Source organism: Sarcophilus harrisii, chromosome 2 (assembly GCF_902635505.1).
Source record: "Sarcophilus harrisii chromosome 2, mSarHar1.11, whole genome shotgun sequence".
NCBI lineage: Eukaryota > Metazoa > Chordata > Mammalia > Dasyuromorphia > Dasyuridae > Sarcophilus > Sarcophilus harrisii.
In genome coordinates this window covers 634,716,358-634,732,678 of record NC_045427.1, presented here as the reverse complement: position 1 = coordinate 634,732,678, position 16,321 = coordinate 634,716,358, and the positions used below count along the sequence as shown (strand labels likewise).

General features: G+C 44.9%; 1 protein-coding gene across 2 annotated transcripts in view; it reads left to right on the top strand.

Moving 5' to 3' along the window:
* The first annotated feature begins 1,223 nt into the window (after positions 1 to 1,223).
* The window catches only part of SIRT1 (sirtuin 1), a 31,206-nt gene continuing 16,108 nt past the window's right edge, over positions 1,224 to 16,321 (top strand). The window contains exons 1-4 of one of the 2 annotated variants that reach the window (XM_031956888.1): positions 1,224 to 1,754; positions 4,049 to 4,162; positions 6,458 to 6,699; positions 9,611 to 9,763. In XM_031956888.1, the coding sequence (XP_031812748.1) occupies positions 1,391 to 1,754; positions 4,049 to 4,162; positions 6,458 to 6,699; positions 9,611 to 9,763 (873 nt within the window). In that variant the 5' untranslated portion in view covers positions 1,224 to 1,390. Of the gene's footprint in view, positions 1,755 to 4,048; positions 4,163 to 6,457; positions 6,700 to 9,610; positions 9,764 to 14,918; positions 15,133 to 16,321 lie in introns of those variants that run through there. The other variant, XM_031956889.1, reaches the window with a different exon arrangement.

Sequence of the window (16,321 nt, the reverse complement as noted above, 5' to 3'; positions counted from 1 at the left end):
CTCGGCATGGCCGGCCTCCTGGTAAAGGCTGGGCTGCTCCTCAGTCTGTGGCCACCCAGGGCTGGTCCTTCTGGCTTGGCAGGGCCTGGAGAAGCCCCGGCACCCCTTTCCGCCAGGTGTCTGCACCTGCGTGCTTACGGCGGCTTCTCCTCTAGCCCAGCCTCCACAGGACTGGCCCAGCTCTGCCACACAGAGGCAGAGGGTCTCCCCGCTCCTGTGCCCAGCAATCACCGTGCCACGGTCTGCCCCCTTCCTCCGGCCTCCCCAACCCCCCGGCGCCCTGGCCAAGCAGCGGCTCCCCCCGGCAGGAATGCCGTCCTTCACCTCTCCGAGGTGCCCCGCGCCCATGGCACTCCCCCGGGTGGGGCACTGCCCCCGGGGGGGGCAGCCCTCCCCGATCCTCCCAAACCCCGAATCTGCGCCCAGCAGACCACCCTGCTTTGAGGCTAGGTGACTTTTCTGGACGCCCTGTTTGCAGTTATTGATCTTTGTATCTGGTGGGCTTCCCTTTCTGCCCCCTCCCCCTTGGCCTTGTGAGCTCCGGGAGGTCGGGGCGGGGGTCTGCCTCGGCAGGCTGCCGTGCTCACCCTCGCCTGCGCACCGCAGCCCCTGGAGCCCGGGACTCCTCCCGCCCCGGGCAGCGCGCCCCCCGCCTGCCGTGCTGCCGCTCCTGCTGCGCGCTGCACAGCTCGGCCGCCAGCAGCCTTCGGGCCCCCCCCCGGGACGCGGCAGCTCGGGGATGCGCGCAGGGGTGGAGGGAGGGCACAGAAACGACTCCTTTTTTTTCCCCACTTTTTTCCCTGCTCGGCGGGCTCCGAGCAGGCGCCGGGACACAACCAAGCCCACACTTGCGCGCCGATCCACACTCCCGCGAGGGAAGAGCGGGGCGAGGGGGTACTGGGGGGGAGGGGTGCTCCCGTCCCTTCCCGGGCCGCGGCCGAGCAGGCGGGAGGAAGGTGGGGGCGGGAAGCGGGCGGCGCGAGCCAGGCACACGCCGGGCGGGCGCGAATCGGCGCGCGCGCGCCCGCGGGCCGGCCCAGAGACGGAGCCCCGCCCCGTCCGCCCCTTCCCCGCCTCCCCCCGCGCGCCCTAGCGCCGGGCCACGTGACCCATTTTGTTGTGGTCCGGGCCCGCGTGGGTGTCAGTAGTGGCCAGACCGGGAGGGGAGGGAGGGGAGGGGCCGGGAGGGGCGGGGCGGGGCCGGGTGGCGCGGGTCACGTGACGGGGGTTTAAATCTCCCGCAGCCGGCGCGGCGGGGGCGCCAGAGCTGCTGCTGCGCGTCTGCCGAGCGGGTGGGCGGGGGCGGGCGGCAGAGCGCGGGCGGCGGAGGCGGCGCCGAGGCCAGGCCCAGGCCCAGGCCCAGGCCCAGGCGGGCAGGAGGCGGTTGAAGATGGCGGACGAGGCGGCGCTCGCCCTGGAGCCCGGCGCGGGCGGCGGAGGTCCCGCGGAGCCCGGCGGGGAGCCGCTCAGCAAGCGGCAGCGCAGGGACGGCCCGGGCCCCTGCCCGGGGGCGGAGCGGGCTGGCGGGGCGGGGAGCCCGGGCCCGGAGGCGGCGGCCGCCTTGCTCGGGGAGGCCTCGGACGCGGTCGCCCCCGGCGGGGACAATGGGCCGGGCCCGCGGGACCTGCGGGGCCTGCCCCGGGAGCCGCCGCCGCCGGACGACGACGACGACGACGAGGACGACGACGAGGAGGAGGAGGAGGAAGAGGGGGGCGAGGACGAGGACGAGGCGGCGGCGGCGATTGGCTACCGAGGTGCGCAGGGTCCGGGCGGCCGCGACTGCGCACCGCCCCCCGCGGGCCGTCCAGGCGGGGAGAGCCGGGGGGAGGGTGGGGGGGAAGGGAAGGGAGGGAGCCAGGCCGGGAGGGAGGGCCGAGCCTTCCCCGCGGGGCCCGCGACCCCCTAAGCGCCCCTCCCCCAGGCCTCCTCGGTGGCCCCTCCGCGGTCCGGGGTCCCGGGTAGCAGGCTCTGGGGGCGGCTGTGCGCTCTGGCGGCCGCCGCGCTGGGGCCCTGGGCCGAGATGGTCATTTCTCCCTCCGCGCCCCGGTGCGGGACCCGAGTACCCCGCCGCTTGACAGGCCGAGGGCGGGCTGCAGGAGCGCTTCCCGCGGCAGCCCGAGCCAGTCCGGCCCCGGGGTTTCTGGAGTTCGCAGGGATTCTGTCGGACTGGGCCGGGCAGGCTCGGGCTGCAGAGGAAGCAAAAGCTTCCTGTAAATGGGGGCAGAGTCAGGGGCAAGGCAGTGATGCCCCCCCTGGCACTGGCGCTTTGGTGCCAGGGGCATCCCAAGCGCTGACAGGTTGTGTTCCTTCGGGCCGGCTCGCGGAGGCTCCTGGAAGTGAAAGGGGGGAGGGGGGGGAGGCCGCTCCTGAAGTTAGAGAAGGCCACATTCACTGGTCCTGATTCTCCGCCCCCCACCCCCCTCCCGATCCCTCTTTGCATATGTTTTCAGCTACTGCTACCTAACACTCTGCAAAGGTTTGCACTACAAGACGTACGGGAGTAGTGCTTACTGTGCTGGTGTCTCTATGAGGGAGAAGGAGCAATTTAGTTTGTGATACTGACCGGCAGCAACTATTAGCATAATGTAGCCGCAATTAGCATCGAGCCCTTTGGTCCTACTGCCTTTTGAAGAATTGCTAGCTGTAACCTGTTTGCCTCAGTTTTCTTAACTGTAAAATGGGGATGATAACTAGCACCCTTCTCCCAAGGGTTGCTGTGAGGTTTAAATCGAGTAATTGTAAAGTGCTTAGCAGCAGCGCAGTGTCTGGCACTAAATAAATGCTATGAAAATGTTACCTGTTATGAAGGATTTCTAGCTACATGTTAGATGGATAATAGAAACTGATTGAAGGAAGCAAGGGTGAAAATTACCATTATTTGGTTTACCATTAAAAGTGCTCCAGTTTGATGGGCAGCCAGTCCTACTTTAGTAAATATTAAATTTGTTTTTCACTGAATTAGATTCTCTAGTTGGATTCGTAATTACTGGGAATGCAGAATCTTTGAGATGAAAACAATGATGCTTATTAATTTAGCCAATTTAAAGTATAATAAAGAATTGATCTGAAGTCTATTTCTGGTGTCTCATTGTAACGAGATGGCCCTGGAAGCCCAAATGCTGGAGGCCAAGTTTAGGTGCATTCTCCCACCAGGAGAGGTGAGGCACAAAGTCTTGCCACTAAGAACCAGGAAGGTGCCCCAGGCCATTAATAATATTTAGCTATTAACTCAAAAAACTCCCAATTTTGTTGGAGCTTTAATCTGCCTTGTGAGAAGAGTGAAAACATGGATGATATTGTTTTTTAGAAGTCATCTGAATTTACTTAACTGCAAATGTGCTCCAGTCCACAGAAAAATATAAGGGACTGAAGATAAGAACAGATTTTTTGATCTCCCAATTTTCCAATACCTATCACAATGGCTTGCAAATAGACTTTCAATACAGTCAATTAATATAATAATAAAATAGACATTTGAAATAGTAATTGAAGTAGGAAAGAAGAAGGGAATAAGCCTTTATATAGTGCCTACTGTATGGCAAGCACTTTTTATAGTTATCTCATTTGATCTTAACAACAACCCTGGGTGGTGGGTGATAATTACTTTCCCCGTTTTATAGATGAAGAAATTGAGGCAAACAGATAAGTGACTTGTCCAAGGTCACACAATCCAGGGGGATTTTTAACTCGTGCTGATTTCAGGCCCAGCACTCTAATCCATCCTTTCTCTAACTGCTTTTAGTGAGTAAAATTTTGGGGTTTGTGTATTTTTGAAGATAGTCATAATGGATCTTTAATAAAAGCATACTTTCTTTTTGGTCCTGTGCCGTAGCCAACTTTCAGGGAGGAATTTGCCTCCTTGGAGCTGCAATTGTTTGCCAACTTGTTCTCTGAGAACTGAGGCGTGTGCTACTATTGCAGCGCCATTTGTCAGGACAAACCTGGACCTGGAGGCCATTTCTTTCACCTGTGCTGTGTTGTCCCTTTGGGTCTGATCCTTGTTAGAGAGGCGGACTGTGTTCTAAGGTAATTTATTTCTGTTTTGCAGAAAATCTCTTCAGTGATGAAATTCTTGCCAATGGTTTTCATTCCTGTGACAGTGACGAGGATGACCGAGCCTCTCATGCAAGCTCCAGTGACTGGACTCCCAGACCTCGAACAGGTGCAGGTTTGGGGATGTTTTTGGTCACTCTGAGGCCATTTCCATCAGAATGCTAACCTGTCAGGGCCATGAAAGGTGTCCTGCAATGGGACATTTTGTCCTTGTGTTAGCTTGAGTTCCAGGATCTCCCTTTTGGTTTGTTGCCAAGTCTTTTTAGTGGCTCCCCAAGGCTAAGGGGTTTCGGGGAGGGGGAGGAGGTGACATGAGAGTGTCTAGAACAGCATCATGCAGAAGGAATTTGTCATCTGCCAGAACAGATAGATGCTGGCATGGCCACCTGCATGTGAGGCAGGAGGCTGCTAGCCTCTTCTCCCACACCAGCTAGGTAAGTGACTTTGAGCAGGTCACTTAATCTCCTGAAGCCTGTGAAAGGATTGGTTGTTGTCCCTCAAAATCAAAGAGGACCAAGAATCATCATGTCTGAATGTGGCTCAGAAGCCTTTGCTGAGGGTAGGGCACAAATAGCTTGCATGCCCGTTTGGAGTGGACGTGTCTCATTTCTTGGCTCCCACAATTCTGTTTGCTCATAGAGCACAGCGCTTCCTTTGATGCAAGGAGGCCATTCTGAGCGGTTCTCCCATGTCTCATTCAATTCCAAGGTTCTTCAAGACAAAGTAGGCAGATAGACCTTTATAGTCTATTCTAGCTCTGATACTATAGAAGCATCCGCTTCAGCCTTCTTGGATTTATGTCATCAGGAAGAGCCTTTCTCAGTAGGACAGTATCCATCAGACTGGGTCTTCACTTTATCCATCCAGGAGGAAAGGGTTAAAAGTATCTTAGCTGACTGGGCTTGGTCTCATCTTGGTATTTGGCTCTCTGATTATAGAACCTGAAGAGCCCTAATTTGGGAACTTTCAAGTCAGGAACTGATGCCTTTGTAGTACAGTGCTATCCTTGAGCTTTTTCCTCTTGGGATAAAAGAAGGCTTCTGGAATCCAAAGTCACATTTTTCAAGATGACATATGTCAGGATGGTTGCTGCCTTTTCAACCTTTTGTTGTTTATATTTCTTAAGAACTTTTTGCCTTGGCCTTCCCTGCTGATATTTCACATGAAGGATCTATGTTTTTGTTTTGATATTAAATATGGCTCTCACTTATAGATTTTAATATTTATTACTAAAGTTTTGGGGTTTTTTGTTTTTGTTTTTGTTTTTGGCTAAGTGTATCTTCTAGGTGCATCTTAGCTCAAAGCATAGTACATTCTGTAATGCAGGCACATCATGCTCTGTGGTTCTGTGCCAGAGCCCCCCTATGTCTCCCATGCATCTCCAAATTTTGAAATTCCTTAAATTTTCTACATTGTGGTGTCAGTTTTCGGGGGGGGGGGGGGGGGGGGGGGGGGGGGGGGGGGGGGAGGCGAGACTTAAAGAGTTTTAAGTGAAGTTCTGCACTTAACACTTAATAAATGCTTGTTGACTTAATTGGACTCATTACCTATTTGGATGTAAGTACCTGTGGCTTTAATGAACAATCTAAGATTGACTTCTCAGCTCTTTTGAATTGAATGTCCATGTGGAATGTATATAAAATAGTGTGAAAATGTGATAGATTGTCCTGGAAAGTTGTTCTGCTGTAGTCCTCATAATTAATGCATTTAATAAGAAAGCTACAGTGAAAATTGGAACTTTAACTTTTTGGAGATATATTGACCTGTACTTTTGAGAAGGAGATTTAATATGAGAGTTACTGATAGAACTCGGTCTAGCTGACATTTTAGTGAACAGTAAAAATTCCCCCCTACTTTGTTTTTTTTTTAAGATTCTTGATTTTTAAAATCTTAGATTTTAGCAGTGTTTTCCCTGCAAAGAATTAAAAGTACAGTATGTGATAATCTTTTAATACCATATAGTTTGAAAATACTTGAGAAATTAGAAGAGGTGAGGGAACAGTGTTAAATATTTGTAAAGGTGCTTCTGGGAAGTGAGTCATCTAGGTGAATAGCAAATTCTTAGTCTAAATTTGTGAATGCTAAATTAAAGATGAATCTCCACCTTCCACAGTCCACAGAGCTAAGGTTGGTAGAAGAGAAGACTCCTTGACTGCCACAGAGAGTTCTATGTAGATAGTTGTAGCCCCAGTTTACATTAGGAGGTACTTCTTATGGCTTCTTTAGGTGGGTAGTCTTGACCAAATTCCAGACATGTAAATAATATCTTTTGGGACTTTTGAGAATATCTTGAGTTGATTCTCACTGAACTTGCATTTTTTCAACTTGGAAAAAAAAATCTCAGAGTTGTAGATGTCTTTAGAAGAGTGATTTGATCCCTTTTTTTTTTCCCTTATAATCATAGGTCCTTACACTTTTGTGCAGCAGCATCTCATGATTGGCACAGACCCTCGGACGATCCTAAAGGATCTGTTGCCAGAAACAATCCCCCCGCCTGAATTAGATGATATGACACTCTGGCAGATTGTTATAAACATCCTTTCAGAACCACCAAAAAGGAAAAAGAGAAAAGATATTAATACAATTGAGGATGCTGTGAAATTATTGCAGGAGTGCAAAAAAATCATCGTTCTGACTGGAGCTGGGGTACGTATGTATGGTTGTTAAAAGAGTAAGCTTTTAATAAATGTTTCTCTTCTTCATACTTTTCCCAGTAAAGTTGTGTGGGGTTTTAAAAAATAATTAGTTTAATTTTTTATTACTTATAGATGTAGTAATGAGTGTGTATGATTGGCTGCAGGCAGATTCAGTATAGCAGCAGGATATATATTTACTGTCAAATTAAATTATCAAAAAGAGAAAAAAAAGCCCTTCCCTAGAAACCTTCAGGATAATCGCTCCATAAGACAATAAATGACGAGTGGAATCAGGGCCTAGCCCTTAACGTATACATCAGTTACATGCCATTGTTCACTCCAAAGGAAGCTGGGAGATTGGCTTCAGTGGGGGCAGGGTTGGGTAGAGGAATCCAATGCCTGTCCACTTCAGACCGTGCACAAAACAGCAAGTAACTCATACTTCTCTAGGGGCGATGGACATTCATTCATTCAGTATTAATTGCTCTGAGTCAGGAGCCCATTCCTACCATGAGGGCAGCAAGAGATTTTTTTTTTAATTATATAAATTGGGGTAATCGTACAATGGCAGTTGATTTATTTTATTGGATTGCTTTTCTGGAGCACATGGTACTTAATTGAAGGCCTTTTTCCTAAAAGGAAAAAAAAAGTTCAGATTGGGACACTGGAGACGGAGGGCTCCATTCTCTGAGGAAAGAATGCAAATTCAAAGTGCTCTCAGGTAAGTGGTCAGTGCAGAGAAAGGCAGATAGAGGAGTAAGAGCTGATCAGTGGTAATGGGGAGGATCTCCTAACTGGAAAATATTGAGGCAGGTTTTGGTTGACTGTATGCCCGTCTTCTGAGGCTGGCATCCTACATATGATAGGCTGGTTAAGATTGGTCAGACCAGGTGACTGCTATCTCCTATGGGTGATTCATTTGCACACGCGCATTTAAGGTTAGGGTTAGAGTCAGGAGTAGGGAGGCTTGAAGAAATTCTGTAAAACAGTCTAAAGAGTAGCAAGTCTTGCCCTTCCAAAATGTTCCCAGATGAAAGAACTTAGCCTGAAAATATATTTGAAGTTGTGAGAATCTCAAGTGGGTCAAATTTAGAGGTACAGACATTTTTCCCCCCCAAGTACGTTTTTAATGGTGGCCAAGTAACAAGAACTGAATAAAGTCAGATCACCTCCATCATCCTGGGAGTCTAGTAAAAGGACTGTAAGTTTGGAGAAAGGTGAAGATTTTCCTGATGCTCCAAAAAGCAAAATACAATTGAGGCAGCCACATATATAGACTGATAAACTTGGATTTCTGATAAGATTCTAGAACATCTGTTATTAAAGAGATAGTTCATGACTATCTGGGAAAGAAAGCGGTGAGGGCCACCTGCTTGGCTTCCCCATGAACAGGTCGAGCCACAGGGCCTTCTCCTTTCCTTTTCCTTTCTTCCTCTTGCACTTCCATCGGGTGAAAGTTGTCCCTAGAGTTTATTGAAGCACCAAGCAGAGTTCCTTGTGCTGTTGTGGAACAGATGGAGAGAGATTCAGAAGTATGCTGAGTGGTGGACCCCCACATAGTCATTAACGGCCTCTGGGTCAGCCTAGAAGAAGGTTTCTGATAGAGAGCCTTGAGGTCATGTACTTGACCATATCTGCAGGTGACCTAAGGCTAGGAAAGATGGCTAATGTGTGGGATGGCACTCAAGTTTCTAAATGATTGACAAGCTGGGCCATGGGGCAGGATCTCACATGTGGATAATTCTTAAGTCTTTAAAAGTCTTAAGTTTTAAGTCTTTAAAAAGGCTTAAAAAGTAGATTCGATACTTCAATATCCCACCTGCAAGTAGTGGATGAGACTCTGTGCTGGCTGGTAATTCATCTGAAGAAACTAAAGCCATGTGACCCCTCTGGCCAGAAGGCCACAGGCCCACTGGGTCCTTGTCCCGACAAGCGGAGGGGAGTGGCCTGAGGAGGCCGGCCAGAGTGGAAGCGGTCATCCTGGAAAAGAAAAGCTGAGGGTCCAAGAGCTGTGTTCAAGTGCTGGTGGAGCTGTCCTGGGGAAGAGTGCAGACTGCCTGGAGGTGGACAGTGACTTGCCAAGCATTAAGAATCCCCAGCTGTTGGATGCTGCTTGTCCATGGGGGAGTGAGGATCTTCCTTCAGGCTCCCAGCATTGGCCGGGTGAGGCCCAGGGCCCCCTTAGACCTTGGCTGCCTCTGCTTGGGGTGTCCATTGCAACAATGTTGCAGATTAACAGGCCAGAAACTGAGCAGTATCCAGGTGCTGACTGAGCCTCTGAAAGGGCAGCCAGCTTTCTGCCTTACGGATTGGAAACCCGGCAGAGTCTACCCCTGGCAACGAATGTCTAAAGTAGTACCAGAAATGCCATACTACAAATAATGGGAGAAATGGCCACGTTTCCAAGTCTTTTTATCTTTATTATATATGGATTTCTAAACTTTTATTATGAAATGAAGATGTATATATTATTTTAAAGATAAAGGCCAGATAATTCCAATATGTGTGATGTTCTCTGTAATAAAGGCAAATGATTTAGTTCTTAGGATAAAGAATCTAGACTTTGCATTTATGGAATTTCCCCTCCAATATTGTCTCCTTTAACAGATTATTGTAGAGAAAGTTCACTTTCTTGGTCCTTGTCAAATTACTCCTATGTTTTGGTCAAAGGCTTCAAAATAACTTATTTTGCTTGTCTCAAGCCACCTTCTCTCTTTCTGCTGTAGCCATAAGGAAATAAGCTGATATCTGTTAATTTTATTCCCTTTGAAGTTATAGATAGCCCAAAGAGCTATCTACTAAAAGGAAAATCAAACTACAATTGATTCCTTTCCTTGTTTATCTTTAGTTGTGTGGTAAGAAGCTATCTAATTATAGAGCTAAAATATCTAATTATAGAAATTATACCATGCATGTTCCAGGTATCCGTTTCCTGTGGAATACCCGACTTCAGATCAAGAGATGGTATTTATGCACGCCTGGCAGTAGATTTCCCTGACCTCCCTGATCCTCAAGCAATGTTTGATATCGAATATTTCAGAAAGGATCCAAGACCATTTTTCAAATTTGCAAAGGTATTGTTTTCAGGATTAAATGTTTTAAAGCAATTGCCATTTTATTGCTGAAGTGAACTGTTTGTTTTGCAATGATGCTATTATAGAGTAAGACTATTAAAATAAAGTGTTCTTTGAGGTGAGATAAGGGAACATGGGAGTGAATATTAACTTGAAGAAGATGCTACTTCAGGTGAATAAGCATGCATATTACCGGAAGGGGTGGAGAAACAGCATGACCTCTAGCAGCTTATTTTTAGGGCAATTGGCTGAAGCAAATAAAGGGATAACATGAAGGAAAATTGATTTTTCAAAACATCATAACTTCAAAGATAGGGTTTAATTAGGTGCCTTGAAAAATTTTTTTTCCTTAAAAAATATCTTGATTTACCTCAAATTTTAATGAGTTTTGGTTTGAGAAGGTGTTTGAAATTTTACAAGTGTGTTCAAGAGACCTGAAGTTTTATGTTGATTTAAAGTTTTATCTGCTGTTGTTTTTATACTACCATCCCTTTGCTATATAACACACATCCATTGAATTCTCTCTTGCAACTAAAAAAGAAGCCAATCTGCATAGCATTGTGTATCTGATAGAATGTGCATTACTGTCTACCTTTCTATATCATTTGTGCTCTGGCCCTGAGTTGGGCTATCACAGTTATTCAGGGTCTTTTAGATCAAGCTTTACAGTCGCTCTGTATTTACTAGGAAATTCTACTTCCTGTTTCTTCTTTCTTTGCTGTGTACCAGTATATAGTTTCTCAAGCTTCTTGGAATCCCTCTGCCTCTGATAAATAGTTTTCTATTGTGTTCTTAAACCATGGTTCTTTTTGACCATTGCATTGTCAATGGATACTCGATTTTTTATTAGGATTACAAGAGAGACTTTGGGGGGCTTGAGGGAAGAGAAGGTTTGGAATAGATTCTACAGGGAATGAGATAGGGAATAATAAAGGGGCTCCCTACTACAATGAGAACCCAGATGAAATTAGAAGAAATCTAAAATTTCTGAGATTTATATTCTTATTTTCAAGTAAGATTATAAAATTTTCAAGGAGAAAAATGATTATGAATGTATAATAATGCTTTCTTTATAAAGTGATAATCATTCTGTATAGCATCACCATTTATTCTAGGTAGTGTGTAGTGTGTGTCAGTTTTTTTGCAGTCATCTTTGGGGAAATAGGGGGTGGTTGAAGCACCCTCAGAATTAGGGGTGGATGTCATCCATGAATAAAGAAAGTTGCTCTTTCAGAAATTGGCTCTTCAGAATATTTGCTGGACTAGATCCAAAACTTTTGAGGGGAGTTTATAACAAATTAATACTAAGTTAATTTTTACCAAGTAGAAAATAAAAATTAAAAGTAATAATCGTTAAATTTTATTTACATTTTTCTGTAAAGTTGTACATACTTATGTTTTCTCCTGGTATTTCTGTCAAATATATTACTATAGAAATGTAACTGCACAAAATGGAATCACATCTTTCACATAATAATGCACTTTTTCAGGTAGCTATTTGGTATGTACCATGTTAGGATATTTGCTTTGCTGTTCTCCTGTTCTTGGAGAATTTCAGTAATTTTTCTTTTATAGTGTTGTCACAAGCAACTTTTGTACACATTTTTTTCTTTAGGTTATTTTTCTTAGGAATGATCAGGATCAAGATTATGGACAGTTTGTGGTTCTTTTTACATATGGCCAAACTACAGGGTAATTTTAAAAATAAGTTAATGATGCATTTAGGTTAAATTTTTTTTTTTTTTTTTTTTTTTTTTTTTTGTCAAATTGCACATTTGTCAAGAGTCAGATATAATGATGATGATGACTGACATTTCTATAGCCTTTATATACCAATTTGCTAGTCTTTTACGTGAGATCTTTTTTGAGATAGTATCTGCATGTATTACTATCCTATTTTTACAGATAAGTAACCAAGGCTGAGGGATGTTAAATGATTTTTCCATGGCTATAAAACTAATTGTTAGAGATAGAACTTGAACTTGGGTCTTCTTTACCCCAAGTTTGTGTATTCTGACTCAACCATTTCACTTTAATTTTAGTAGTATTGGTAGTATTACTACTACCCTTAGTTAGCAAAAATTTCTATGAGTTTTGTTTAAAGGCAGGTAGTAATTAGGGCTTTTCTTGTGTACCTGATATGAAAGATTTAATTCAGTAGTGTATATATAAGATGATCATAGACCTTTACTACTCATTCAAAGGAAAAAAAGTAACATGGACTGCTGAAGTTCATTTCCTCCAGTAAAACTCATTTCCCCCAAATATCCCACTCTAATTTACCTACTGATATTAGCAACTAAAGCCAAATAGTGGAAGTTCATTATTGTCATCTTATTAGTAACAATTTAGTTACCTTCTTTTAAAAGTAGTCTTGAAAAATTTGAGAATAGGAAAAAAACATAGTCTACTTTCTAGTATAACCTCAATTGTATTAATTGTCAACTTATTGAAATTAACGTATTGAAATTGGCAAAAGTAATTGCAAATTTTCAAAAAAGTTACAATAAGCTGAATGGCCATCAACAAAACAATAAGCAAACTTACAAAATAAAGGATAAAATGTTGCATAAAACTCTTAGCATTTTACAGAATAGAAGCATGTAAGCAAGAAATGCTTTTGTTCTGTGTCCCAACTTTGCCTCAAATTTTCCCTCTTCAAAGAGAATAAAAAAGGTAAAATGCATGTTTTAAAGTAAAAAAGCACAGTATATGCACTTATCTTATGTTGTGTGAGATGATATACATCATGCAGAAAGGAAATAGTGACTAGAAGTTTATATGGTGAGAGGAAAGGAATCACTTTACAAAAGTTTTACCTGCTTGACTGTACTTCAAAATAGACATCAATTGCATCAAAAGAAACTGACAAGGAATGCTTTCTAGTTCTTGAAAGTAACTCTTAAGATAAGTACTTAATCGGTAGCACATAAGAGAGACAGAAGTAATTGATTTTAAACTATTGAGCAAAAAATGTTTTTTGGGCAAAACATTCCAAGAATTAATATATAAAGGAATTAAGATCAGCATATAAAAATTGGGAGGGTATTTAGAGTCATATTTTTACAGGGACTCACAAAGCTGCCTTAGCAGGAAAATTATGAACAGAAATTGGCCGTGGGCCTATATTCACCAGGAGCAGAGAACGTCAGTAAAATGAAATTTGGCCTTTGCCCATTAAGTAAGGAAGGGAGGGAAAATATGTCAAGCAATGAGAAGCTTAATATTGGCAAAATGTGGAAAATATTTCTTGCTTTGTTGGGAAAAGTGAATGATTGTCAGGCTTGTCCTCTATTACCCTGGCACAGACATCAGCAGAATCCTTGACAGCAGTCTCCCAATCCCCCCCTGCCATGCCACGCTGTGCAACAGCCAAATATTTGAAAATAGATTTAGACCCAAGTGCCTCCTCCACTAAAAGACTAGGCATTGCTTTGCCCTTCAACACAAAGGAATTACAGTAGGGTCTAATGTGAAGGCTGTATGGCCATATTCTGTCATTATTCTTTTGGACAATGAACTCTCTGGGGAAATTTAATTTTCTGATTACTTGGTGAATGAAGAGAGTGAAAATTCACTTATAGTAGTGGATGGTGTACTTGGAGTCAAAGGAGGTGCCGCTGTGTGAGGATGTACGTGGATCCCATTGTTGTTTAGACGTTTGCTTGTGTTGTGCATCCAGAGCCGTGTGGGCTAGGAGGGCTCCTGAAAGCTCATGTGTCATGATGCTCACCTCTATGCCCCAGGCCACTGGGTAAATTATACCTGCCTAGTCTCATAGGGCCCTGGAAGAAGTTACTATATTATCTGATAGCTGCTGGCTCAGAAATTCTCTGTAATCTAGATCCTATGATTTTAATTCCATTCAAAACACCTTCACTTAAACAGCTACTGCTGGCTAACCCTGAGAAACAAAACCAAAAAAGAAACCATCCTTGAAGGAAATTATTGACTTTCTGGAAGAAAGGTACGAAATGGGAGGGATACAGCTTGTGTACACAAAGAAATTCAGAATAATTTGAGAAGGAAACACCACAAGTAGAGATCACCTGAACTGAATTTTGAATGAAAACGTAGATTGTCATGCCAGGCCTGTGGCAAATCTTGTAGAAAGACACAGGAATGAGGGATAGAATGCCCATTCATGGAGAAGTCACCCAGGCCTTTTTGGGATGGGGAGGAAGGCTTAGTGGAATTGGAATTTCAAAGACCCAAGTTCAAGTTGAAGTTCATTCTGTTTTGTGGCCATGGAAAGATCATTTAAACTTCCCACGACTCAGGTTACCTTGGAAGACCATAAGAGAGTGCAGGAGTTGCTGCTTTGCATGTGTGCAGGGAATTTCACCCTTCCCCACAGATTCCAACTTCTTCCACAAATGGATTTTGGCTGAAAATCCTTGATTTCCAATTTACTATCCAAGTGCATGTTGGATTGATAAAAACCCATGAACTAACAATTCATTACTCTGAGAAAACTATTTAAATGAAAGCTAATTCTAATTTTTATGTTGTCCCCGAAAGGGAACACTAAGTTTGAACAGTGATTCCGACTCTTTGGGCACCTTTCTCTCCAGCCCCAAACAAGAATGTAGACAGAAATGACCTGCCTAAGCTGGTTTTATCTTTATTCTTAAAATGTAACTTTCAAGAAGAAAATGAAAATCTGTGGGTCATCCTTTCCTGAAGAATATTAGTTCCATACAGCTTTGTGTCTAGATCACTGGGAAACCTGGATACAAAGAGCCAGGGCAGAGAGGGGCTAGAGACATAAGCTGGTTCCCAGGCTCTCCAAGGGGTTTGCTGTTCCTTCCCTTTGCCTTGTCCTCCCCTTAGCCACCCAGTCTCCCCTTCCTTCCTGCCTCTTATTTTTGCCCTCCTGACAATGGGGATGTGGCTGCTCCTGCCACCTTTTTTCTGAAGGAGCCACACTGGTCATGACAATGTGGGGGGGCAAAGACCACTATTATCCTGGTGGTGGAGGGAGAGTGTGAGTGAACAGGCAGTGTATGCTGGGAATGGGTGGACTTGGTCGTCCCCAGAGAGGGGACCTTTTTTCTTTGGCTTTTCTCTTTTTCTTTTCACTTTTCCCCTTATGATAGAGGCGTTTTGTTTTGGTTTTTGCTTCAGTAAAGATTCCTTTTTAGTACTTTTGTCTACCTCTCTCTCCTAGAGACTGGCTGTTCTCTAGATAGGAAATGGATATTAATGAAATAAGCCTGATTTAAGCCCAAAATTTTGGTATCAAGGAGAATTATGTTTTTTATAAATACAGGTCAGACAAAGGAACCTGGGTATTTTTAAGCGTGAGGAGATCTGAAGATGCTTTGTAGACAGATGGGAAATTGCCAAGGATGAAGAACAGATTGAAGGTGAATGTGAAAGAGATGATAACTGCAGAGTGAGATCCTGACTTGTGATGGAGGGTGTGGATTAGCTTTAGTGACATAGTGAGGTGGCACAGTGGCCAGTGTTGGGCCTGGAGTCAGGAAGACCCGGTACCCTGGCCCCCTACACGTGGTGGCTGGATGAGCCTGGCAAGTCATTTACCTCTATTTGCTTCCATTTTCTCAGCTGTAAAATGGAGATAATAACAGCATCGAGCTCCTGGGGTTTTTGGTGAGGATCACATGAGAATTTTTGTATAGCCCTTAGAATAGTGCCTGACAGAGTAGGTGCCATGTGGATATTACTGAGCAAATGGGCATGAGTGGATGAGCAAGCATTTATGGGTCAGCACCATGGTAGCTGTTGAGTGTACAAATAGGAAAAAAGTCCCTGTCTTCAAAGAGGTTCTCTTCTAGTAGAGGAAGACAACAGCTGAGGGAGCGAGAGTTGAGGAGGGTTGTTTTAGTCTAAGGAGTCATGAGAATGGTGAGTGAGGCAGCACATTTGGTTGACCCAGTATCTATGGCAGTGGTTGTTGTGACTAAAACTAGAGGAAGCAGGGCAAGAAGATGGCTGAAGTGCATCGAAGCAGATCTAAGAAACAGGGTATATGTCGCCTGTCTGGACGACTGGGGGGAGGGGAGGTGGGGAGGAACTCCCTGGAAGAAGGAAGGCAAATGAATCCAGCCTCTTGGAGATAGAATGGGCAAATGAATGAAAAAGCATTTAATAAGTACTCACTCCACGTGTGTCCCTTTGCTCTAAGCTCTGGAGATAAAAGCAAGATGATTCTTGCTCTCCTGAAGCTTTTATTTTAATGGGAGAAACAAGTCAGATGGAAAGGTCCCATAATTTTTTTAGGGCACAGAAGCAAAGCAGGTGGTAACATTTGACAGTGCCAGGGATGGCATTTGATGGTGAGAACCTTCTTTTCCAGGTCTTCAGGAGTTATGGCAGCCGAGGAGGTAGGGCTGAAACACCTGCAGAACCAATTGCTAGATCTCATCTTCATAGACTTTGCTGTCAGGGGATTGGTTAGAAGCAGGACCAGATACAGAGTGGGAGATGCTGCTACTAATCAGGGATCTTGGGTATTAGAGGTTGTCAGGGGCAGCAAGGAAGAAGAGGGGGGTCACGTTCTGAGGCGATCACTGCTGGAATTGGAGGATGTTG